This window comes from Stegostoma tigrinum, chromosome 5 (assembly GCF_030684315.1).
Source record: "Stegostoma tigrinum isolate sSteTig4 chromosome 5, sSteTig4.hap1, whole genome shotgun sequence".
Classification (NCBI taxonomy): domain Eukaryota; kingdom Metazoa; phylum Chordata; class Chondrichthyes; order Orectolobiformes; family Stegostomatidae; genus Stegostoma; species Stegostoma tigrinum.
The window spans coordinates 75569235-75596816 of NC_081358.1; the positions used below are offsets into that span (position 1 = coordinate 75569235).

The 27582-nt window shown below is 39.0% G+C and overlaps 1 protein-coding gene across 5 annotated transcripts in view; it reads right to left on the minus strand.

Annotated features, from left to right (window-relative positions):
- Positions 1–711: 711 nt before the first annotated feature.
- efr3a (EFR3 homolog A (S. cerevisiae)) overlaps positions 712–27582 on the minus strand; it is a 195527-nt gene continuing 168656 nt past the window's right edge. For 4 of the 5 annotated variants that reach the window (XM_048528934.2, XM_048528933.2, XM_048528931.2 and 1 more), the window contains 5 exons: positions 22774–22862; positions 15383–15431; positions 10943–11046; positions 10356–10405; positions 712–3634 (listed from right to left, as the gene is read on the minus strand). In XM_048528934.2, the coding sequence (XP_048384891.1) occupies positions 3526–3634; positions 10356–10405; positions 10943–11046; positions 15383–15431; positions 22774–22862 (401 nt within the window). In that variant the 3' untranslated portion in view covers positions 712–3525. The remainder of the gene's footprint in view (positions 3635–10355; positions 10406–10942; positions 11047–15382; positions 15432–22773; positions 22863–27582) is intronic. The other variant, XM_048528932.2, reaches the window with a different exon arrangement.

Sequence of the window (27582 nt, forward strand, 5' to 3'; positions counted from 1 at the left end):
CCTCCTCACTGCCTAAGGCTCCAAACATCTTCCAGGTGAAGCAGCATATCACTTGAATATCATTAAATCTACACTACTGCATTTGCTGCTCACAATGTGGTGTCCTTTATTTTAGACAGAGCAAACACTTTGTCTGCAGAAGGACATGACCTGCCAGTTGCTTGCCAAATCAATAAACCACTCAGGACCCAGGGTAAATTTCGATCCTGGGCTGCTGTAATGTTCCAATGAAGCACAACGCAAACTCATGCAACACCACATCTGCTGTTAACGCTTTTTACTTTCACTCATGACCCGAACATTTCCCAAACCCTTTTCAGTTTTTTAGAAAAGTCATACTGGTCTTGAAACATTAATCCGGTTTCTCTCTCTTGGCAGATGCTGCCAGACCTGCCAAGTTTCTCCAGTATTGCAATTTGTGTATTTATTTTGGAGGATTATACATACTATTCAATTTGTTTTCACGTGGGAGGAAGGAGAGTGAGAGTGCACTGTGTTTACCAACTCAGTAAAGAAAAATGCTACTGTGCAATTTCTAAAGTTTGCTGTAATTTCAGAATATATAAAAGAAGATTTAGCAACAGCCATTTCATAGTTCACCTGCATATCTGCATCATAACTACATGAATAAAATATATTCTGAATGTTAAAGAAGCATTATCCCCATAAATATCTAAACTTTATCTCAGACCAATAAAAGAAACCAAAGCATTTAACAGTGAAGATGTTTATTTTGCCCTTGCATTTGTGCATCATACATTTCACATTTAAAAAAATTCTGAAGGATGAGACAGAACCGTACACAGTAGCTAATGTATTGCAGGCGAAGAAAGGAACAATATGAAACATCGTTCTGAAAACACAATACTCCGCATTTCTAAGATTTACACAATTGCCAGCAAACATCATTTGCACACATCTGGTTATAGCTGAAGCTTTGCTTAGAAACAGACTAGCTTTGACATGTTCAAGCATAATAAACAGATCACAACAAAGGATTTATGGGAAATATTTTGCTAATGTAACACAGCAATCACCATAAATTATACAGTTACAAAAAATGACCTGGTCTTAAGGACAGCAGTCATTTTAAAAAGTGCTCAACAAAGTCAAAACATTCAATGACTTAAATCATATGACTTTCACCAATCCAAACAAACTGCTAATCACATGAACATTCCAGTCCACAGGAGACAGTAGCTTCCAGTATAACATTTGGAATTTGCTAATATTTGGTTTAAAGAGTATGTGTCACGAACGCAGATTTGTCCACTGCAATTTTCTCATACTACAGCACGGCTAACATTAAAGTTAGATTAAAATTGGACAGTGACGTTCACATTATTTAAAAATACAGATGAAATTTTTAACTGTTTGAATGAGTTTTAACAGAGAACAAAAGTTGAACAAAATCAAAAGTGCAATGATTGTCTAATCTGATGATAATGACAAAAAATAAGACCAGATCAAAAATATTTTAAAATAAATATCATTGTACCAGTACTATTCAACAATAATTGCTTCAAAGTGTTGTTGATTGATGAGAAAATTTTGTAGATGATCCACATAAAGCTGTGCCAACCGGTTTGTCTGCTATTGCTAGTATTTAACTACGTTTAAATTCCTTTCACTAATTTAATAAAAAGGCAGATTTATGATATATAGATTTTCATCCACAAGTTAACTTCCACACCTGACTGATTAATTACAATCTTGTTCAAACTTAACCAGAGGGGGCAGAATTTCCAGGTGCAGAGAATTTCGATTTAGCCAATTTCAAGCAGTGAACTTAGAAACTTTGTTTCAAAAAGACAAGCAGCCAAGGGGAATGCTTAAAATCAAATGTAAGATGCCTATGTATTCTCAGATGTGATTGGATTTGCTTCCTACATCATACAATCCATGAATTGCTGAAGCTTACACAAATTGTTTCATCAGCTGAATGTTTCACAACTTCAATCACTTGCATGTGCAATTGAGGTAACAATTATGTTTTCAGCTGGTGTTATTTTGAGAAGTCCAATGGAATCCTTACTTGCGCAATGGTTTCAGAGGTATTTCATCTTGCAGAGAGAAATCTAAAATGTGTAGAATTGTTTTATTTTTTAAAAAAATGTCCTCTGGTTCAATGTCGCAGTGCAAAAGCACCGAGCAACCATTAGAAATCTGGTCACCATTTTTCGTGCTTTATGGATGTCCAATTTTCATCTGAATTTCTCAATGACAAGACTACTGAATAGTTAAACAAAACAAAACAGCACAGTATGCACAGCATATGGTTAGGCCAAGAGATCTCGTCCATGGCTTGGGTAGGGAACGCAGTGATCTATCTCAGCAGCTCACATGTGTATTTTTCAGCAGCTGTGTGGACTTGTGTTGGACTGAAGTAGAACCCCAGTTAGTCCTCCTGAAGATGAAAGTTGCATGGAATTGAGAAACTTCTACTAGTTAATAGGGTGGAAGGAGAAAAGTGCCAAAAAATGTCATTGCCTAAATCAGCATGCAAGAGGTATTTTTACATCAAATTCAAAATTATACTTGTAAGGAAACCAACAACAGTTGCTCAATCTTTATATTCAAATTACTGGAGTGAAGCAACAGGATAGGTTTGTATGCATGAAACAAACATGGTCAGCACAGTTGAACTGCCATTTGGCTTTCCTATGGAAAGTGGAAACATACTGACAGATGTTTTAGGCCAAATTAGTTATACTAAAATCACTTACATTTTGCTGCTTGATAATCCAAAATAATTCCTCAAATGTTATTGTATTCATATTTATATGGACTTACAGACCCTTATAAACAGACCTTATTAACAGTTGTGTAGCATCTGAAAATCAGCAATTGAGGTAAATTTCTTAGGCAGTAAAAAAAAAGTTATAAATCTGTTCAACTTTCATGTGGAGGACAGCTCTGACTAACAATGTCAATTTTTTCATTCATTGTTCAACACATTCGGTTCGGACAAGTGATTCAATTCAGAAATGATTTTTTTTTAAAATGAGGCAAGTTTGGAATGCTAAAGAAAAATTACAACCTTCACGAAAAATAATTCTAGCCAACAGGAATGTGATAGAGAAAACTTTAAGCTCGCTCATTTGCGTTGATAAAGGTCCATTCTTTTCTGTGTGTTTTATTTCTTGAATGAAAAACAAAAACCATGCATAGTTTTGTTCATAACTGCACTTTCATTGTTGCAATATTAACAATCACTACTCATCTGTTGGACCTCTTGCAAGGTATAAACTTCATAGTATTTACCCCTTCAAAAAGATAGTAAACTTTCAAGTGAATTCTTGCACAACATGATACTGATATCCTTACACATTGTACACATCAAAGACCATATAATCACAGTGAACTTCAGCTCAACTAGCCCTAACATGGTTCAACTTTGAGAAATTGATCCACGTGAACGCTCTTTGAGACATAATGTAATCAGTGGAAAACATAATGTCACCCCTCCCCAAAGGAGTTTTGATCTTTCAATTATCTGTCGCCTTGTGGTGTCCTGAACAGTGGCTAATAAACACAGAGGTCTGGAAATTTCATTTCATAGACTGGAATGGAATGGTACTGAACATGGCCAGCTGCAACACTCATGGATCCTGAAGGGCTTGGTGGCGGCCTGCTGGAGAGAGACCAAAGTTAGATTACTGGAATTCTTCCACACCATTCAAAGCAGTCAATTTTTAGAACACAAGACAGAAATTTTTAATAACACAACTCTGGTAAAGAAGAGCAAGCAATATTTTCAATGCTAAAGAATTTGACCAAAAATTGCTGAGTTAGTATAAAAATTCGCATCCAGGAGATACTTCATTGATGACTTCACAACTACTATGGCAGAAGCTCAATTGAACGTGAAGCGTGGTGGACCAAAAGATGAATGCCAGTTTCCTCTTCAGATATATTATCAGACCTGCTTATTAAGCCCAACAATTACTGCCTCTATTCCTGAAAATGATCTTAAGTTTCTTAAGTATAAATGATCTGACTTCAGGCTTCTGTTGAGAATTTATGGCTGGTACCCTTTCAGTGAAATGTAATGTTATTTTATCCACTTACGTCACTATTCTACATTTTTCCAATTAGCATATGTAGAAAACAAATGGACCCAAAGTGCAATTAATTCCTATTTAATCTTATACGATGATTTGGTCTTTAAAAAGGAGAGAATAATTATTTTCCAGATTAAAGCATCTTACTCACAGATCACAGACTACACTCTTTAAACGGTCTTACAAATAAAAGAAGCAAATGCAAGAAGTAAATGCCTGTACTTATACTCTGCCAACTATATTTTTATTAAATAGAAATATATTTATATTATGTTTCTGCTCTTAATGCTTTGTACAATGGGAATTTCATTTAGTCTATCTCAACCATTTGGAAGAACTTATTCGTCAACACACCATGCAACTTTGTCCAAATAATCTCTCAATTTTGCTCGAGACCATCTTAAACCATAGTCTGTGACAAACACTACATTGGACAAACAGGCAGAAAGCTAGCCACCAGGATACATGAACATCAACTGGCCACAAAACGACATGACCCACAATCACTTGTATCCTTACATACAGATGATGAAGGACACCACTTTGATTGGGACAACACATCCATCCTGGGACAGGCCAGGCAGAGACACGCGCGAGAATTCCTGGAAGCATGGCATTCCAACCGGAACTCCATCAACAAACACATTGGCTCCAAATCAATCTACAATCCTCTGAGAAAAAGAACAGGAAATGACATCACCAACCCAAGGAAACCTAAACAGATAAATAGAAAGTGGGACATAACACCAGAGCTTCATTGGAGGCTCACTGATGATGTTACCTAGAATGGTGATGAAACATCTGAAAACTAACCTTCCAGCTCAGTGAGCAAACTCACATCCAGAACCATAGTCTATTGTAGTCATTTGAAAGAAACACCCATTGCTGAAAGCAATTCAAAATTTGTCTTTTATTAATGCATTCTGTTTGGGCCAGCTGAATACCAAGTCTATTGTTACAGTTAGATTCTGCTCAATTTTAAAACAAATTTTATAATTTCTAAAAGTTTGATTCGGCAAGCTTTTCTTTAGGAATAGGAACCATTTAAAATCAAAGTAATATTCCATGAGTAGAAGCATTCAACACATTTAATCACAGGGAAACTAACATAAATTCTCCATATTTTTGTTGCAATCATACACAGAAGAGCTAAAAATTAAGAACAGTAAACTGAAGAACTGCTGACGGAATTGAAGACTGCCTTGGCCAAGACGTCCAAGGTAAAATGGATCACTAGCATAATTATGGGAATATTTAACACAGACCATAAATGCTGTTTGTTTCAAAACTAACACGTTTTCAAATATTCACCACATAGATAGATATAACACAAGCAAACATGTGACAAAAAGTCATTTAGCTCAATGTAGCTTATACTGCTAATACACCAACTCATCTGGTCTAACAGTCAATAGTATTAGGTATTCCTCACATCTGAATCTACAACACTGCCTGATTTATTCCATTGATTATTTTTCGCATCTTTACCCCGACCTACACGAAACTCAAATATTGTTGAGTTGCTCACTTAAACTCATTTTTATATAGATTAAAACTTCTTTAATCCTTCCTCATGTTATGTTTGCAGTCAGACCTCATAACAATATATTTTCCAAAACATGACTATAAGTTTTGACAAGCCATCCAAATCTGAACTGACCAACGTATTAAATAATCTTAGCTTTGAAGCCAATCTGATTTGCTGCTGCTTGCACTTCCCTGTATTTTAACTCTCTCCATGTTTGTTTACACTGTTGTATCTGGTTTGTTTGGATTTATGTGGTCTCCTGCACATCTCAAATAAAATCAACGTATTGCAGATAGTTGAAATGTGAAACAAACTCAAGGCAATTCTGGAGAAACTCAGCAGGTCTTGCAAGAAGAGGCACATTGGACAGAAAATGTTAACTCTGCTTCTGTTTCCATGGATGCTGTCAGAGTTGCTTTCTTCCTTCAACATTCACTGGATTTGTTTTTGCACATCTCAACTTCTAGTCTTTGTTTAATGTCTTTTCCTGGCCTCTCTTGCTCTGCCACACCTTCTTTTCATCAATTAGTTTTTATCATGGATTTGTGATCTATTGTTCTTTATGCTTCTACCCAATGGTGCAAACTGCACTATCCTTAAGCCATTTTTTGGCAATTTCTCAGTTTGTCAATATTGTCTAATCTCATTAGGTATCTGAATCAGTTGGAGAAGCCTAGCTGGAAGTGTTTGACATGTTTACATCCTTCAGCTTCTCCATTGCAGATGGCTGTTTTGACTTTGTGGTCATTAGCTTCTTCAATTTCAGGTAGATCTTGTCTAATACAAGGCATAGTCCATCTCGACTAGTCCAGAAATTTTATACAGATGTTCTGCTACTCATGCATATACCATTAATTTTGTTTAGGCTGTTATTATCTGAAGACTTCCAAGTCATTTTTTGAATGATCTTGTGTTTGAAGAAGGCTTTCCCAATGGTAAACCCATTGGTAAGGAAGCAGCAGGAGTCGAGACAGGTGGAACACTTTTTAAAGATCTGAAACAGTTCAGCTTCAACTCCACATTGGAGTTTGATACTTGTCACATGCCTACAGCAGCTGAAATTGAGCAACAGGTCCACTGAAGTATCAAGAACCTGAGAACATCAAGGCACTTAAGATCGCAAAGAAAAACTGCAGAGCTGCTGAAACATGCCAAGAACACATTAGTAACAGAACTCAGGCTTTTCCAACAAACAGCAGAGTGTCCCAGATGACTGGCAGTAATGATCATCAAGTTGCCAAAGGAAGTGAGACTCAGTAAGTGAGCCAGGAAGTCATAACACTGCAAATCATTACCTGCCAAGATCTTCAGCATGGTGCTGCCAAACTGACTGAAACAAGAACATCCTTTGTAACAGACACTGCCACTTTCTCTGTTACTGACCTTAGCGAATTTCAGGTCTGCATTTTCTCGTTTTCCCCATCTGCACTTTTTTTTAAAAATTAAAAAAAGTGCACGTTACATTCGTCATCCCTCCATCTGCTAGAGTTTTAGAGTCTACAGACTTTTGGAACAGGGCAATCAATATGTTCACTTTTTCCACAGTCAACTTCTTTAGAACGTAGAAAAGTACAGCACAGTACAGGCCCTTCGGCCCACGATGTTGTGCTGTGGAATAATCATAATCCAAAAATAAAATAACCAACCTACATTCCCCTCAATTCACTGCTGTCCATGTGCATGTCCAGCAGTCACTTAAACGTCACTAATGACTCTGCTTCCACGACTTCCACTGGCAAAGTATTCCAGGTGCTCACAATCTCTGGGTGAAGAACCTCTCTCTGACGTCTCCTCTGTACCTTCCTCCTAACTATGACCCCTCGTGGCAGTCAATTCTGCCCTGGGAAAAAGTCTCTGGCTATCGACTTTATCCATGCCTCTCATTACCTTGTACACCTCGATCAGGTCACCTGTCTTCCTCCTTCTCTACAGAGAGAAAAGTCCGAGCTCAGTCAACCTCTCCTTGTAAGACAAGCCCTCCAGTCCAGGCAGCATCCTGCTAAACCTCCTTTGCACCCTTTCCAAAGCCTCCACATCTTTCCTATAATAGGGCGACCAGAACTGGACACAATATTCCAAGTGTGGTCTCACCAGGGTTTTGTACAGCTGCAGCATAACCTCGCGGCTCTTAAACTCGATCCCCCTGTTAATGAAAGCCAAAACACCATATGCTTTCTTAACAACCTTATCCACTTGGGTGGCAACTTTGAGGGAGCTATGCACTTGAACACCAAGATCCCGCTGTTCCTCCACACTGCCGAGAATCCTGCCTTTAATCCTATATTCAGCCTTTAAGTTCGACATTCCAAAACGTATCACTTCGCATTTATCCAGGTTGAACTCCATCTGCCATTTCTCAGCCCAGCTCTGCATACTGTCAATGTCTCACTGAAGCCTGCAATAGCCCTCGATACTATCAACGGCACCTTCAACCTTTGTGTCATCAGCAAACATACTAACCCACCTCTCAACCTCGTCATTTATAAAAACTACAAAGAGCAGAGACCCAAGAATAGAGCCCTGCCGGACACCACTCAGCACTGACCTCCAGGCAGAATACTTACCATCTACAATGACTCTCTGCCTCCTGTCAGCCAACCAATTCTGAATCCAGACAGCCAAATCACCCGGTATCCCATACCTCCTGACTTTATGAATGAGCCTGCCGTGGGGAACCTTATCAAATGTCTTGCTGAAGTCCATGTACACCGCATCCACTGCTCGACCCTCGTCAACCTGTCTCGTGACTTCCTCAAAAGAACTCAATAAGATTTGTAAGGCATGACCTGCCCTTCACAAAGCCATGCTGACTCCTTTCAATCACGCTATGCTTTTCCAAATAGTCATAAATCCTATCCCTCAGAATTCTTTTCAAAATCTTGCTGACCACAGACGTAAGACTGACTGGTCTGTAATTTCCAGGGATTTCCCTATTCCCTTTCTTGAAAAGAGGAACAACATTTGCCTCCCTCCAATCTTCCGGTACGACTCACGTGGAGAGTGAGGAAGCAAAGATCTTCGTCAGCGGCTTAGCAACCTCCTTTCTCACTTCCCGGAGCAATCTAGGGTAAATCTGGTCTGGCCCTGGGGACTTATCAATCTTGATGTTTGCCAAAATTTCCAGCACATCAACTTCCTCAATCTTGATCTGTTCAAGCCTGTTTTCCTGCACCTCAAAGTTCTCATTCACAACAAGGTCCCTTTCCTTAGTGAAAACCGAAGCAAAAAACTCATTTAAGGGCTTCCGCTATCTGCTCAGATTCCACGTACAAGTTCCCTACGCTATCCCTGATCGGCCCTACCTTCTCCCTGATCATTCTCTTATTCCTCACGTATGAGTAAAATGCCTTCGGGTTCTCCCTAATCCTTCCTGCCAAGCATTTTTTGTGCCCCCTCCTGGCCCCCCTCAGTCTACTTTTGAGCTCATTCCAAGCAAGCCTGTAATCCTCTACAGCTGTGCTAGACCCTTGCTTCCTCCACCTTACGTAAGCTGCCTTTTTCTTTTTGACGAGAAGCACCTCTGTTCCTGTCATCCAAGGCTCCTTAATCTTTAGCACCCTGGGATACAGACCATCAGAACTTGGGGATTTAATAGCCTTCAATCCCATTAATTTCTCCAGTATTTTTGTTTTAAAACTAATACTAATATCTTTCAACTCTTCCTTCCTAACAGCACCTTTCTTCATCAAAACAGAACTAAAGTAGCTGTTTAACACTGAGGAACTGGAAGAACAGAACAGGCCAGGCACCATAAGAGGAGCAGGAAAGTTGACATTTTGGGTCAGGACCCAACAGTCCCAACTCGAAACATCAGTTTTCCTGGTCTTCTGATACTGCCTGGCCTGCTGAGTTCCTCCAGCTCCACACTGTGTTATCTTTGACTCCAGCATCGGTAGTTCTTACTATCTCTAAAGTAACTGTTTAATTGCTTCATCATTTCCATGTTCTCTATTATCAATTGACTTGTTTCAATTAACAAGGGGGTGAACAATTGTCTTTGTTGGATTTTTTTTTTAAAAATGCACTTATGGAAATCTTAATTCCCTTGCAAATTTACCCTTGTAATCTATTTGCCTTCTCTAATTAACCTCTTCATTCTCCTCTGCTGAATTCTGAACTGTTCTCAGTTCTTAGGCTTACAACTTTATTGAATAACTCTTCATTGGATCAAACACAATTCTTAATTTCTTTTGGTCACTGATGGACCACCTTTCCAACTGTGTTCTTTTGCCTCAAAGGAATACATAACTGTTGCATTGCATAGATTCATTCTTTAAATATTAAGCATTACTGATTCATGTGTTTTAATGAAGTGCCTCGTTTAACACAGCCAAATTATCCCTCATACCTTCATAGCTTCCTGTGTTTAGATTTAGGACTCTAGTTTTGGAATGGACTACACTTTCTTTCCCAAAGAAGATTGTTTGCCATATTTTCGTAACTGATTCGCTTTTGTGCACATTAATTTGAATTTTCTCAACAACTAACAATGTTTCAAATCATAACTTTCATTAGAACTGGAGGCCTGATCAAAATTTGGTGAAGCATAAATTAAAAAATTGCAACAAGTTGCTAATCTAACAAACAATTCTATACTCAACCTTTATATTTTTGGCAGAGCTGTGGGATAAAAACCAAATCTGTACAACGTATACTTTTTTGTTGATTGGCAGAAACTGGAAGTTATTTTTTAAAAATCTTTCCAGGACATCATGTGGATTAATAATTCAATTCTAGAATTCTTGCTGAACAAAGTAACTTACCTTATTGTTAGTTCAAATATCTCTGAAAGTTTGTCATGGAGCAGGTTTGACTGGAAGGAGAAACAAATCTGTTTAATAATGCTTTTAGTCGGCAATAAAAGAACATTATCTTTTCAACTAGTCCTGCTTTTTAAGTAAATCGTAATCTTAGAGTTTTACAAGATCATGTTGTTTAAAGGGACCTCACTACCTATAATATGAAATAATAATGTTGAGCAGTAAGGCAGGAGACACCTTTAGTGCTCATTCTGGAGATTTTTCACTATAGATGACCATTTAAAAATATAATGATCCTTTGAGCTCAAAAAGCAATTAAAACCTGACTGGACTATTTCAAATCTATGTTATAAATTCAGCATGCACCATTAAAAACAACCCTAAATAATTATGGATTCTACAAGTTTAATAGCATCATCTTAGCAAAAGAAAATATCTTTGCATCCCTTCACCACCCCTAGTGAAAAAGAAAAATGCAAGAAAGTTTTCATTTGAGGAAAGCCCAGTATTTTCCGATCTAATAAAAAATTACAGATTGCTTCCGTTAACATTAAGCAAAATAGTACATTGCAAGAGACATTTGGTCTCACCTTGGATTCACATTGAGCTGCAATCTCCTCAAATGGTGCTTTCTGAAACTTTTCAATTACTTGGCGTCGCTTTTCTCTTTCTTGTTCTTCAAGATTTTGGCTATCTATTTTAGAAAGACATTAGAAAGAGTGGGAACCCATCCTCATTAAAATTACACAAATCTTACAAAAATCTGCAAATTATTGGAATTAACAAATTCACACAATAAACATTATTTAGTTGCAATTTCTTATTCTAATTTGGTTACATTCACCCAAAAGACAGAATGGTAGTGGCCAATGTTTAATCAGCTTTATTCTATGAAATGAGACAAAGTTCTATAATCCAATCAACATACTAATATTAAAATTGCTAATAGGTAGTAGATTTACTTTCTGAACTTACATTTTACTAGCATTGATTGGGATTTGAATCTGCGGAATTACAGCATTAGCCTGGGCCTATGGTTTGCTAATGCAGTGACATTACAACTCTGTTACCATCTGTCCATACTTCAGTGGTAGATACTTCCTGGAAAGTAGATTCATCATATGCTGATTTAAAGTGCAATTCCCATGTATTCCTGATCAACCTGAAATTCAGAGGCTGCACATATGCAGGTGGAGCACTCAAATGCACATACAATGTTAGTCTAAATTACTGTGCGCGCCTTGGTTGTCAGAAGCTAACAGGTGAAAAGAATAAATACCTCATCTTTGAATATATTATTTGTCCCTGTGATTTGGATTGCCCAAGGTATCATGCCTCCCTTGCACAAGAATAGTTTCAATAGTGGAGGTATGGCAAAGTTCCAGCATCACTCTATGCATGAATACTATACAGATAGTTATTCCAATAAACATTGAAATAAAATTGGCAGGTATTTTCCAGCATTATCAGGCAGATTTCCAATTCACTGAAGTTTTGAAATTAGGTGCTGTGTGCTACGCACTTTAATTCTCTCCTCAACCCTAATTCTCTTCTTTCCTGTTACAAAACTGAAGACCTGCTATTTTATTTTAAGCTTTTAGCCATCAAAGTCACCCGACGTGACTTAATGTTAAATGTTGCACATTAATAGGGATGTTAAGTTGTTACGGATATTTTATTGTCCTAATGATGTATCATTGGATGTGAACTCTGCTCACATTTATTGCCCACATCTTATTTGCCCTTGCTATGTAAATATTTGTTGTTGTTCTTGTTGGAAGTAAAATTCAGAGGAGAGATTTCCTCTAGTCTTGGTAAACAGAATTACTTAGATGAGGAATTTGTGTTCTGAAGTTTCTGGTTTAGCAGGAAGGTATGGAAAACTCCATCAGTGACAAGGATAATAAACTCAGTTTAGATTTTGGGCAAATTATGAGGGGAATGCCTCACAAAGGTGCCCTTTTGCAGATGGAGAGAAAAGCTGATGGGTTGATTATTTCAAATTAGTTTTTTAGTAAACCATAATCTTGGAGTTTTACAAGATCATGTTGTTTAAGGGACCTCACTGCCTATAATATGAAATCATATTGAGCAGTAAGGCAGGAGATAACTTTAGTGCTCATTCTGGAGATTTTTCACTATAGATGACCATTTAAAAATATAATGATCCTTTGAGCTCAAAAGCAATTAAAACTTGACTGGACTATTTCAAATCTGTGTTATAAATTCAGCATGCACCATTAAAAACACCCCTGAACAATCATGGGTTATACGAGTTTAATAGCATCATCTTAGCAAAAAAAAACTTTGCATCCCTTCACCACCCCTAGTGAAAAGAAAAATGCAAGAATGTTTTCATTTGAGGAAAGCCCAGTATTTCCTGACATAATAAAAAAAATTACAGATTGCTTTCATTAACGTTAAGCAAAATAGTACATTACAAGAGACATTTGGTCTTGCCTTGGATTCACAAAAATTTAGAAAATCTTTGTCTGAATGCTCCCTTTATAGTCAAAGAAAATTGATATAAAATGACTTTACAGGTTTGTTCAGAATTTTGGAACAGATGTTATAAACTTAATTTGAATAATTCAGTCCTGGAATCATTCTATATCATGACGTCCAAAAAGGGCAACAGTCAGGAATTCTGGACAATTGGAAAACGATGAAAGAGCAGAAAAATTATTGCTTTGATCTATACAGGCAAACTACTAGGCAACAGTTTTGAGCCCTTATCTAAGGAAAGATATTCTTACACTGAAGGCAGAGGAGAGACTGTTCACTAGATTGATGCCAGGTGTTGGGGCCTGGCTGAAGAGAGGTCAAGTAGATTGGGCCTGTACTCATTGGAATATAGATAAATGAGAAGTGATCTTATTGAAACATACAATATTCAGAGGGGACTAGACAAGGTAGATGCAGAAAGGTTATTTTCCCTTGCTTGAGAATCTAAGACTGCAGGGCATAATCTCAGAGTAAGAAATCACAGGTTTAAGACAGAGATAAGAGGTATTTCTTAATTCAGATGGTAATGAACTTCTGAAATTCTTTACCATAGTGGGCTTTGTTAAGTATATTCAAGGCTGGGACATAGTTTTAATCAAGAAAGAATCAAGGGTTATGGGCATAAGACAGGAAAGTGAAGTTGAAAGATTATTAGGTCAGCTGATTTCTCAGTGAATGGCAGAGCAGACTCAATGGGCTGAATGGCCTACTTTGCTCCTAGATCTTATGGTCAAAACTGACCCATAGAAACAGGAACTACTGGGTAGAATATTCAAAGTGTGTTTACCATCCATAAGGCACAAGTCAGATGGAATACCTCCCACTTGCTTTGATGTGTGCAGCGCCAACAACACTCAGAAGCTTCATACAATCCAGCACAAAGCAGCCCGCTTGATTGGCACTACATCCCCAAGCATCAATTCCCTCCACCACAGACGCTCAGTAGCAACATGTGTACCGTCTACAAGATACACTGCTGAAATTCAACAGAGATCCTCAGGCAGCACCTTCTAAACCCACAGCCACTTCCATCTAGAAGGGCAAGGGCTGCAGATATATGGGAACACCATTACCTGCAAGTTCCCTCTAACCCTGACTTGGAAATATATTGCTGTTCCTTCACTGTCGCTGGGTCAAAATCCTGGAGTTCCCTCCCTAATGGCATTGTGGGTCAACCCACTGCAGGTGGGTTGCAGCAGTTCAAGAAGGCAGCCCATCACCACCTTCTCATGGATAACTAGGGACAGGGACCAAATGCTGGCCAACCAGCGACATCCATATCCCACAAATTAATAGGAATCTTCTTGGATTGCTGGAGGCAAGATACTTCAATTAAGTGAATTATCATTGGAAATGATACCTGATACCTTCCTGCGTTCTCTGAAGTTGTAGGCAGAAAAACCAGACAGGGCTTAAGCAGTCACACCAATTGCTTACTTGCTTCTTCCTGTCTGAACTGCAATTTTCTCATCCACAGGTAGGAGAATTAACAAGCAGTTCACCTGACAAGCAAACCCATATGGGTTTGTCAGTCACCTGAGAGGTTGGTAATGCCCTTTTTTAATTCATGCATGATGGAGCAAGTATGTTGTGGGGGCAGAGGGGTCGGTGGCTTGCTTTCAACCCTGCCAAATACTCTTTCCTGCTGACCCCCACATTGTAAAGTCGACACTCCATGTCCATCATACCTACTTTGGTCCCTGAGTTACTCCTTAATAAAGATTTCAAATGGATGCTATACTGGCAGGAACAACAGCCCAATTATTAGCACGGCAAAATACCGGAGGGGGTCAGCCTGATTAACCCACAACTCGAGCTGGATGCAGCATCATATCCCACCATCCTCAGTCAGGATGAAGGCAGCCCGTATCCACGTAAGTGCCTAACTAGCTCACGACCTAAAAGAGCATTCCTTCTAAGTAGTAGAGTGTGGCAGCTACCAAACCCAGAAAATTCCATTTTAGTTCTGGATAATTAGATCTTATAAATTAAAGGATCGTTATAATTAATCTGCTACCACGGAAAGCAGTCAGGGTCAAACACTATGATTTCAATAAAGAGTTCGATACAGCAGTTGAGCTAAATTGGCCAAGGGATATGGCGGGAAACCTGGAGCAGGCTATTCAACCACGATCACAATGAACGGTGATGCACTCTTGAAGGCTGAATGACACCTATCTTCCATCTCTCTATGTGCAAGGTTGCTCTCCTGCTCATGAGTTTTGATAATTATAAATAAATTAAGTATTACATGGCAGTTGTTAGATAATATATAGCGGAAACCAACTAATTAACATGAGCGTAAGCATCATAAAAATTTACGGACATTGGGCCTAATTTTAAATGCCTAAATTAAATAAATGTGGCTAAAACTCAGTCAGGTCCATTTTCTCTTTTGAGAATCAGGATTGAAACTCAATTGTGTAGTGCACAGACCTACAAATATTTACAACACTTATTTACCCACCATCATATCATGTGTGGCCTGCCATCCTAAACAGTACAGTTTAATTTATTAAACATACCTATGGCTTTCTTCAGTGTTTCAAAGGTGATTTCTTCAACTATCTTCATCTGTGGAAGTTTTAGAAAAATGAAATTTATAGACTTTACACACAGAATTAGAGATGCATTTTATAGACTTAAGTTCTCAAAACTGGTTGTTGTGATCTTGGTAACCAATTGTACTCAAAACTGTGATTGGATTGTAGCTCCAATCCCCAATTCTGTGGGGAGAAGAGGAGAAAATAGAGGGTGACTATGTGACTTGAATAACAATCTTGAGGGGATCCTGGGAGGGAGACACTGAAAAGGACTGACCAATTAAGTACATAGAACATAACAGCACAGTACAGGCCCTTTGGCCCTCAATGTTGTGCCGAACTGTCATATCGATCTGAAGCCCATCTAACTTACACTATTCCACGTACGTCCATATGCTTATCCAAAGTAGAAAAGAAAAATACAAATCAAACCCACCCCCAGAATAGAATACCAGATAGATCAGTAATTCTCAAAATTAGGGCCACTCTGACCCCATTTCAAGGCTTGAAAATTGTCCTGGCTCCTCTGTGAGGACAGTGGGAAGACCCAGGAGAGAGGGTGTGGGTGTGGGGTGGGGTGGGTGAATGACACAGAACATCTCAGCGGCCGTTGCAGTCTGAGCTTGCCACCCAAGACTGCAGCTTGAGGTTCTATTTTACAAGCTAAGATAGATACTTCAGTCATTGAACAATACTAGATTGAGCATGAAACATACTGGGAGCCAAGTTTCAAAGCAGCTAAAATAACAGTACTGCAACTGAAAGACTACTGGCAGGAGCACCCACTTTCAAAAAAGATGAACATGTTTAAAACTACATGCATTTCAAAATTAAATCAACTTCGTTGAGGTTGGTTGGCTTGCTGAGCTGGTTTGTTGTTTTGTAGACGTTTCATTACTGTGCTTGGTAACACCCTCAGTGCAGCCTCTGATGAAGCATCGGTGTGTTTTCCCACCTGGTTTTTAAACTCTGGGGTCCATTGAAATGGATTGCCTCACTTCCGGTTTTCCTTCATAGTGGAACGTATATAGGGTCGAGTTCAATGTGTTTATTAATAGCATGCTTTGTGGAGTGCCATGATTTTAGGAATTCTCGTGGTCGTCTCTGCCTAGCCTGTCCCAGGATCTTAGTGTTGTCTCAGTTGAAGTTGTGGTTATCCTTGTCCACATGGTTTGAGATGAGTGAGTACTGGTTGTGCCTTTTTGTAGCCAGTTGGCGTTCATATACTCTTGTTGTTAGTTTGCTTCCCATTTGTCCAATATAGAGTTTCTCAGTCTCTGCAGGGGATTTTATAGATGACATTGGTCCTGAGCATGGTGGGGAGTGGGTCTTTAGTTCAGGTGAGCAGTTGTCGCAGGGCTGACATGGGCTTGAGTGCCACTTTGATGCCCTGTGGTCGTAGGAGTCCTGTGGTGAGTTCCGATGTGTTCCTGATGTAAGGTAGTGTGATGTGTGTATTGGGGCGTGTAGAATCTTTCTGATGCTGTTTTTGTAGGCATCTTCTGACCCAATTCTTTGGACATTCATTATCCTTGAAAACCTGGAAGAGGTATTCTTCTTCCTCTTGGCGTAGTTCCATGTTGCTGCAGTGAGTTGTTGCTCTTTTAAATAGTATTCGCATGCAGCTTCATTTGTGTGTGTTGGGAAGTTCAATACCTGGTCTGTGTGTGTGGCTTTTCAGTGTACTTTCATTTGCAGTTCGCATATCGGAACTCACCATATGACTCCTAGGTATCAGAGTAGCACACAAGCCCACGTCAACCCCATGACAACTGCTCACCCAAACTAAAGACCCACTCCCCACCAAGGACAGGACCAATGACATCTACAAACCCCCTGCAGAGACTGCAAGAAACACTATATCAGACAAACAGGAAGCAAACCAACAACAAGAGTAGATGAACATCAACTGGCTACAAAAAGGCATGACCAATACTCACTCATCTCAAACCAATGGACAAAGAGAACCACAACTTCGACTGGGACAACACCAAGATCTTGGGACAGGCTAGGCAGAGACAAGCATGAGAATTCCTAAAACCATGGCACTCTTTGAAGCATGCTATTAATAAAAACATTGAACTCAACCCCATATATATATTCTGCTACGAAGGAAAACCGGAAGGGAGGCAATCCATTTCAACGGACCCCAGAATTTAAAAACCAGGCAGGAAAACACACCAACGTTTCATTGGAAACTGCACTGAGGATGTTACCCAGCATGGTAACGAAACGTCTGCAAAACATGAAACCAGCTTGGTGAGCCAACCAACCCCAAAACCTGCAACCCGAGCTACAGATCTACTCCAAAACCTTAAAACAACCTCATTCAGAATTAGGATATGGCTTTAAATTTGGCATGTATAATTTACATAAGTAGTCACAAAAAGACAATTACATATTAGATAATGAAATGTGAGGCTGGATGAACACAGCAGGCCAAGCAGCATCTCAGGAGCACAAAAGCTGATGTTTCGGGCCTAGACCCTTCATCAGAGAGGGGGATGGGGTGAGGGTTCTGGAATAAATAGGGAGAGAGGGGGAGGCGGACCGAAGATGGAGAGAAAAGAAGATAGGTAGAGAGGACAGTATAGGTGGGGAAGTAGGGAGGGGATAGGTCAGTCCAGGGAAGACGGACAGGTCAAGGAGGTGGGAGGAGGTTAGTAGGTAGGAGATGGAGGTGCGGCTTGGGGTGGGAGGAAGGGATGGGTGAGAGGAAGAACAGGTTAGGGAGGCAGAGACAGGCTGGACTGGTTTTGGGATGCAGTGGGTGGAGGGGAAGAGCTGGGCTGGTAGTGTGGCGCAGTGGGGGGAGGGGACGAACTGGACTGGTTTTGGGTTGTGGTGGGGGAAGGGGAGATTTTGAAGCTGGTGAAGTCCACATTGATACCATTGGGCTGCAGGGTTCCCAAGCGGAATATGAGTTGCTGTTCCTGCAACCTTCGGGTGGCATCATTGTGGCACTGCAGGAGGCCCATGATGGATATGTCATCTAAAGAACGGGAGTGGGAGTGGAAATGGTTTGTGACTGGAGGTGCAGTTGTTCATTGCGAACCGAGCAGAGGTGTTCTGCAAAGCGGTCCCCAAGCCTCCGCTTGGGTTCCCCCAATGTAGAGAGAGCCACACTGGGCTGGCTACCTCTGAATGCCTGCTTCGAGAGAGAAGGGAGCTTGCAGTGGCAGAGGTCAAGTTAAATGTCACGTATCCTCCAGGTAACAGTGGCAGATGTTCTGTTGAGTATGAGCAGCCGCAGGCCAATCGAAAAAGCAAAAACTTGACAGCAATAATCTCTGTTCTAGGGTCAGAGCCAGCAGAAAATCGGCACAGGATAAATAAAGTTAGTGATAATTGCAAAGCCTGGTGAGAGAAAAATGGGCTTTGATTCCTGAAGCATTAGGATGGTCTCCACCTGACCTGTGCTAGGACCAACTGTACAACAAGGATAGCAGCAAGGGCATGAAGCTAAATACTGGGAAAAACAGGTCAAATTTGGGAAAACATGAAAAAAATCAAAGAGCAGGGAGAAGGCAAGAACAGTATTAATATGGGGAAAGACAAGAAGTGATAAATCTTAAGAGCTAATTCAGCAAACATACTTAGACATTACAAAAATAATGGAAGAACAAAATCAACAGTTGCGTATTTGTATGTCAATAACAGCTTAAACAAAACAGATGGACTGATGGCACAAAGAGAAATGAATTGGTCATGATCAGGTAGCTGTTAGAAAGGGGCTAATTGAAGGATCGGGACCAAAAATGTTATATAGTACATGACATTTAGGAAGGACAGCAAGCTAGGAGAGGGTGAAGGATTGGCTCGGTTGATCAATCATGATATTAGCATAGAGAAGAATGACCCATTTTTAACTGGAATGGAGACGCATTGTCGGTAGGGATGAGAGATGATAAAAGTCATAAATCACTTGTAGGAGTTGCAATGTAACCACATGGTCAGATGCGGCATAACAGAAGAAATAATATGTCAGAATGGTACAGCAACAATCATATGGAAACAGAAATTTGTAGGACCAGACCATTTGGCTCTGAGCCTGCTCAGCCAGTCAATCTGAACATGGCTGATCATACTGTTGACAAGTCTTTTATCCCTTTAGCCAAAACAAGTATATCCATCTCTTTGAGAAGTTCAATATTTTGGTCTCAACTCCTTTCTGTAGCAGAAAATTCCACAGGTTCATCATCCTGTGTGAAGAAATTTCTCTACATCACAAAGCACATCCCATGACTTTGGACTCCCTGGTGATTAAGAACACTTCTCTGTTACCCTATCTAGTCTTAGAATCACAACATCTCTACAGTGCAGGTAGAGACCATTCGGCCCAAAGAGTCTGCACCAACTCTCCAAAAAGCATCCTGCCCAGACTGAACCCTGTCACTCCACATTTGCCATGACTAATCTACTTAAACTGCACATTTTTAGACTGTGGTAGGAAACTGGAGTGCCTGGTAGAAACCCACACAGGCACAGGGAGAAGTGAAAACTCCACACAAGACAGTTGCCCAAAATTAGAATCAAACTTGGGTCCGTAACTCTGAGGCAGCAGTGCTAACATGTCACATTTTGTTAGAATCTTATAGGTTTCTATGAGAGCTACCTCTTAATTCTTCTAACCTCCAGTAAAGTTAGTCCTAACTAATTCAGTCCATCTTTATTGTCAGTTCTGCCATCCTTCACTGATTGCTCCATAGCCAGAACCTTCTTCCTCAGGTATGGGGCCAAAACTGCAGAAAATACTCTAAGCATAGTCTCACAAGGCACACGGCAATTGCAGCAAGGCATCTCTGCGCCTGTGCTTGAATCCTCTCATCACGAAGGCAAAAATACCATTTGCCTTCTTTACTGCCTGCTGCATGTGCACACTTACTTTTAGCGACTAAGGTACAAGGGCACTCATGTCTTGTAGCACCCATCCCTTTCCCTGATTAATTACCATTCAGATAATAATCTGCCTTCCTGTTTTTGCTACCAAGAAAGAGGATAACCTCACATTTATCTACCCTGTTTACACTGTTCTTCATCTGCCATGCATTTGCCCACTCACTCAATTTGTCCAAATCACACTGAAGCATCTCTGTAACCTCCTCGGAGATCACCCTCTCGTCCAGCTTTATGCTGTCTACAAACTTGAAGACATTACATTTCATTCCCTCCTCTAAATCATTAATAGACATTGTGAATAGCTGGGGTCTGAGCACCAATCCCAGCAGTAATCCTGAGTCACTGCTTGCCACTTGGAAAAAGCCTTGTTATTTCTACTTTTGTTTCCTGTTTACCAACCAGGTCTCTATCCATGTCAATTCACTTGATTTTACGTGCTAATCTCCTATGTGAGGCCTTCTGGAAATCTAAGTAAACCACATCCACAGGCTCCTCCTTAACAATTGTACAGTTACGTTGTTGAACAATTCTAGAAGATTTGTGAAACATGATTTCCTTTTCATAAATTCATGCTGAGTATCCAATCCTGTCACTATTTTCCAAGTGATCCACTTTAACATCTTATGTAATGGACTCTAGCATTTTCCTACTACCAATATCAGGCTATCTGGGCTGTAATTCCTTGTTTTCTCTCTACCTCCTTTTTTAAATTGTTGGGTTCCATTAGCTACCCTCTAAACCATTTGAACTTTTCCAGGGTCCACAGAATTTTGAAAGATAACCACCAATGCATTCACAATTTCGAAGGTCACTTTGTTCAGTATGGTAGGATGTAGGTTATTAGGCACGGGGATTTAGCAGCCTTTAATCCCATCAATTTCCCTACTAATGCCAATTCCCTTCAGCTCCTCCCCCTCAGTAGACCTGGTGTTTTCCGATATTTTTGGGCAAGTACTTGTGACCTCACATGCAGAAGACAGAATCAAAGCTTTTTTTTTCATTGATGTACCATGTCTTTGTTTCCCATCATAACTTTCTGTTTTTCTGACTGCTTATTCTTCCGTGTTTCTGACTGCAAGGAACCTACATTTGTCTTTGCTAATATTTTTCTCTTCATGTACCTATAAAAGCTTTCACTATAATTTTGTATGTTCCCTACAAGTTTATTCTGTGACTCTATTTTCCACTCCCCCACCTTAATCAATCCCTTTTACCTAGTCTACTAAGTTCTAAACTGCTCCCACTCCTCCGCTCTGGATCTGCTTTTGCCATTTAGCATGCCCTTTCTTTGGATCTATTACTATCTTTAATTTCCCACACAAGTCATAGTTGGGCCAACTTTCCCATTTAATTTTTGTGCCAGACAGGAATGATACAGTTCATTCATGTGTTCTTAAAGGTTTGTCATTGCCAATCCACCATCATGCCTTTAAGCAACATTTCTCAAAGCCACTTTGTTTTTTATTTGTGATAAAACAAAGAACCATGGATGCTGGAGATCTGAAACGTGCAGAAAACCCCCCAAAAAATTGCTGGAGAAACTCAGCAGTGCAACATCTATGGAAAGAGGGAAGGGCCATCACAGGACTCAAAATGCTAACTCTCTTTTCTCTCCACAGATACTGCCAGGCCTGTTGATTTTCTCCAGTAATTACCGATTTTGTTTGTGTCATTTATCACAGACTGGAAAAATCAGATTGAACTCATCTTGGCTACCTTTGCCAAAGAATGTTGTCAGGATACAGCACATTCTATAGCAAAAAGTCAGATTATAGCACCCTTGGCATTATGGAATGAGATGCGATTAATGAATGACCTTAAGGTAAAGGTATCTTGAGGTAAGTGATCATAATATAATTGAATTTTGCATTGCATTTTAGAGACAAAAACATTTTCTTTAAATTCATTAACAAGATGGGGACAACACAGGCCAGGGCATCTTTTATTCCCCATCCCTAATTGCCCAGTTAGGAGTCAGCCATATTGCTGTTTGTCTAGAGTCACAGCGATAATCCAAGGCTAATATTTTGGACTTAAATAAAGGCAGTTATGAGTTAGTCACAGAACTAGTTTAATTGGTGGCAAATTAAGTAAGGCATAGGTTGACTCATTAATTGTTCCAATATAGTAATGTCCCATAAGCAAAGTCAGAAAAATAGATTGTTTCATATGCAATTCCAGCAGTAGAAAGAGAGCCGCACCTTTTAGTTGGAAGAGAGGAAAAACAGCTTCCACATCCAGCTTCAAGACCCCCAGCTACTGCTGAAAGCTAAACTAATATCCTGGTTCTGTGGGAGCTTGACCCCACCCATTCAGGCTAATTCTCTTGATCCAGTTTATTTAAAAAAACAGGTCTTGTAAGCTATTTACCTTACTGGCTTGATGCAGACTGCTCAGCACCTCTGTCTCAAGCTCTGAAAACCACAGTATTGACACATACTGAAATTGTACAAGGTGCAACAAGGTTTTGTTACCTTATCCTGTTGTACACTGTCACCAAGAAGGTCGACTTGAATTGATACAGTGTCTACAATACTTTTTCTTCTGGATATTCTGTCTTCATCTAAAAGTAACAACAAAAAAATATAAAAGTCCACTTTTTTTCCCTCCAAGATCAGCAATCAAGTATTTGTAAACATTTACCTTGATGTGAAGAGATATTGGAAAGATGATCTTTGAAGATAAACATATATAACAATTGCTTCTGAGAAAGGAAAATTGTCCACATTTTTGATTGTTACAGTTAATATGCAAAAAATCACTGTGTCCCAATTTATAAAATGATTTTGAGTCAGTTCCATCTGTTAAGATGTGCTTTGTGGTTACTCCCTTTAGGCTTAAAAAGATGTAATAAAAAGCTTAAATAGTCTGAGCACTGTAAAAACTTGCCAATAGACCCGTGAAACATATCGAATACTCAAGAAAACAGACAACTCGGTACAGCATTAAATACATCAAGCAAAGTAGTTCTGAGGAAGGGATAGGGAGAATGCACAAAAAACTAGTTAAAAACTATGAACACCAAATCTAAAAGAAAACAGCACACACTCCCACAAACTGCACTTGGCTTGAAATCAATGCATTTCAAAACTACATAATCAAATTAAACTTTAAATATTTGAATTTTCAGTTAATAAGTAAATGCCAATAAGTCTTTATTTTTTGCTAGCCATCTTTACTTCCAACTACGAGCCCCATTCCCAATACACCCAGCAAAAATTGGAAACAATTCCATGAACATGAAATGATTGAAATAGTTAATAAAACTGAACAAAACTGGTCAAAAAGAATCAGCAGCTGCTTCCATATCCTGAAAACCTAATGGAAAGTGGACTTAAAATTTAGCCTGCACGTGTAAATGTCTACAGCTAGTTAGAGGGGCATGCACTTTGTAGCCAGTAGACAACACTTATGCTGATATTAATACTGAAGAAAAGCTGTTTAAAATTTGCTTGCAACATCAAGAAAGAAAAGAAACTATTTTGACCGCATGTGTGCGTAAAGAACTATAGTATGTATGAAACTAGTATTCTTCAGTGACAATTTGTTGGTCAATGAGGTGGTTGCACTTACAAAACTTTTTATGGCAGACTTTGAACATTTTATTGTTATGTGCTATGTAATCCATAGCAAGAGCACCGTATTGCTGGAAAGTGGTTTTGATTTCTCTTGAGCTAACACATTTTGATGACTAATTCACACTGAAGAGCGTTCCATTGTTATCATAATTCTCAAGTTCAAGCAAACATAAATAGAATCAAGTCTTAGAAAATGGGGAAGGGTTAAGAGAAAACTTAAGCATTTAAGGCTTGTGCAAAATCAAGCATATTTTGCTCCAATACTTCAAAGTAAATGCTACTTACAATAATACCACGGTCTAAAGATTTTCACCCCATGACAGTTCAAAGAGAATTTTTTTTGACACCACACTTAACAGGATTGAGAGATTGAAAATGACACTTAGTGCTACTCCTACGTGGTTCCTGGGATAATCATCCCCATCTCTAGCCCAAGATAACAACTTGACTGAAAATGACGTATTTGTTCACGAAAGAATTACATAATTGTTTATTAATTTAAAAATGTTTGCATTTTAAGTTTGTCAATCACACCCAATATCAAGCTACAAATTAATCAATCTTTTTGACGTTAATTTAGTTTTTGTTAATATTCATACATTGTATATTTCTGCATCTAATCAGTCTTACATGATTAAAAATTATATGATAAGATTTTTGCCCACTGTACACAAGAAGCAATGTAGGTGGAACCATAGAACACACGGTACAGAAGCCGTCCTTTGGCCCATCAAATCTGCACCAAAAAAAAACTAACCTAAATCCACAGCAGAACCACTTTACAGCACTTGGCCCATAGCCTCGAATGTTATGACAGTTCAAGTTAAAAGTTGTGAAGTTCCCTGCCTCAACTATCTTCCTGGACATTCTAAGTAAAATGAGTAGAGTACCCAATCGCAAAACACAAACAAGATAGTGGCATCATACAAATCTTTGTTACAGCTACACTCAGACTATAACATTGGCTTTTAGGTTTTTTTCATGTATTGGACAATATGAAATCTCCAGAAAAGGTAGACAGGAATATTATTAGATTAGTATCACACCAAAAAAAACTTTAGATTATCAATAAGTATGGGTAGAGACTAAGATAACAACGTGTGGAGCTGGATGAACACAGCAGGCCAAGCAGCATCTCAGGAGCACAAAAGCTGACGTTTCGAGCCTAGACCCAAAACGTCAGCTTTTGTGCTCCTGAGATGCTGCTTGGCCTGCTGTGTTCATCCAGCTCCACACTGTGTTATCTTGGATTCTCCAGCATCTGCAGTTCCCATTATCACTGGGTAGAGACTAGGCTGTTTTCACATTATTTGAACTAAATAAATTAGGGAGATCATGGATGCAAGATACACAAGAATAGATTTATTTGTACAGATTGTGTACAAAAGGTCACTGAACTCTGACACCAGTTGTAAACTTGAACAGGAAATGTTATTTTGCCGCAATCACAAAAGTAATTGAAAGAGTTCCTGGCTGAGGTTGAAAAGGTAAATAAATACTGAAATATCTGTCGAGGGTCAGTGTAGCCCCCAGAACATTCTAATCAATAAATTATTTCCTAACATAAAAGATGCTTTTTCCTTTTCAGGAAATTATTTATAATTCCCACTATACCATAACAAATACTGCAATAGGACTTTAACATATTACACAGAAACATATTAATTAGGAACAGGAGTTGGCCATTTAGCCTAAACAACTATTCTGTCATTTTATAAGATCACAACTGATCCGATTGTGACCTCAATTCCATTTTCCTGCCTAGCCCCGATATCCCCTGATTTCCTTCTTAGTAAATAAAACATTTAAATGAACCTGCCTTCAATGCACTCTAGGAAAAACAGCTTGTCAGAATCAATCCTCAAAAATATTCTCAGATCCACATTAAAGTGGAGGCTCCTCATTTCTAACCTGTGACCCCTTAGTTCTAGGCTGTACACCAAGGGAAACCTTCTCTCAGCATCCACTAATCAAGTCCTACCATGATCCTATATGTTTCAATAACGTCACTTCTTCTGAGCTCCAATGGACATAGGCTTAGAGCTTTCCTCACAAAATAACCCTTTCAGCGCAGTAATCAATCAAGGGGATCTTTACGTTCTGGATTTAGACTATTTCGGCTGCAATTAAGTGCACATTTAGCTAATGCCCATGTCACACCAAAACATTTAATACATAGACTGTATCTCATATGAAAATTGATGCTGATGGCATCTTTCAAATACTCTCACTTTATGAATGGCATAGCAATGAAACAAACCATTTGGAATCAAAATATTATTGCATTGGAACAAGCTACATGTCTTTTGGACTTGGATTAACTGCCCTCGATCCTGTTAGTGTTCTCTGTAAGATTCTTTGCAAGGCAGATTATTTAAGCTATGGATTTGTCTCTTAGTTTTGCCCAACCAGTAGCTACAGTTAAATGATAAGAACCCTAGCAGTTTCTCCCTATATGCCATACCAAGTGTGAAGTGGTGAAATATTAGATTTGTGGTGTAATCTACTATTTAAAATGTTACTATTTAGATATGATTAAGGAAATGTACAGTAAAATGTGCAATTGTGAAATAAATGCCTCGATATTAAATTTCACAAAGGGAGTTGAACAATACCCACAGAATTTGGAAGAGAAAGATGGCTCATTCCGTGATGGGATCTTGGGACACTGGGCAAGTGAACTGCAAAGTGCAGGTGAGTTACAAAACAGTTTTGGGTCCAGTGATCGTTCTTCAGAACCTTGTGTTTTGAAAAAGGGTCACTGGGCCTGAAACAATAACTTTGCTTTCTCTCTACAGATGCTGTCAGACCTGTTGAGATTTTACAGCAATTCCGTTTTTGTTTCTGATTTCATGCACCTGCAGTTGTTTGATTTTTTTGGGTTATGAAAATATGCACAGTGCGTTATGAATGACTTTTGATAATGTTTGGTCAATCCTTTTGCAAGACAAAAGTTCAGATTTATTTATAAAAAAAACAAATTCAAAAGCCTATTCACATTCCAAGCCAGTTCGTTTTCCTATAAACAACTGCACACAGGTAGAGACAATATAGTCCATATTCAAACCTGGGTCATCACCAAAAGCCCACATACAGCTATCAGTGTCTTCTGTAATTATTATATTGTGATGAAAGCCTGTTATTCAAAGTGAAGCAGATTTGCACCATTCATCTCAGCAGTTCAATGCTCAGGGTTCATTAAAGTTAAACACATCAGATAACCACACCATCAAAAAAAACACCATTCATGCAAAATGTATCGCGCAGGACTGAGTGTTGAATTTAGAATAGGTGAAATGTCTGTTGTTCAGTGCACGCAAACAATTAGTGAAAATCAATTTTTAACTGCGTCAGATTTAAAAAGAAACCAAAATCGAAAAAAAATGGGTGCCAAACTGCACAAGTGTAACGTAGGCAATCATGCCAAATGTGGCAACATACCAAATTGGTTAAACCAAAGCAGCACCAATGCTGTTTCAAATATACCATCTGGAATAACACACTCATTCACAACACAAGGTTTCTGCATTGTTAATATACCGTATAAAACTTAATTTTGCATCTTGAAACTCTTATAAGCTTCTTATGTTAGAATAAAGGCTTGTCAAATGGTGAATACATTTCTTTCATACACTTTCTACTGATGAACATTAATATCCTACTGAAAACCAATGGTTTCTTATATTTGCTTATAACATGGAACGA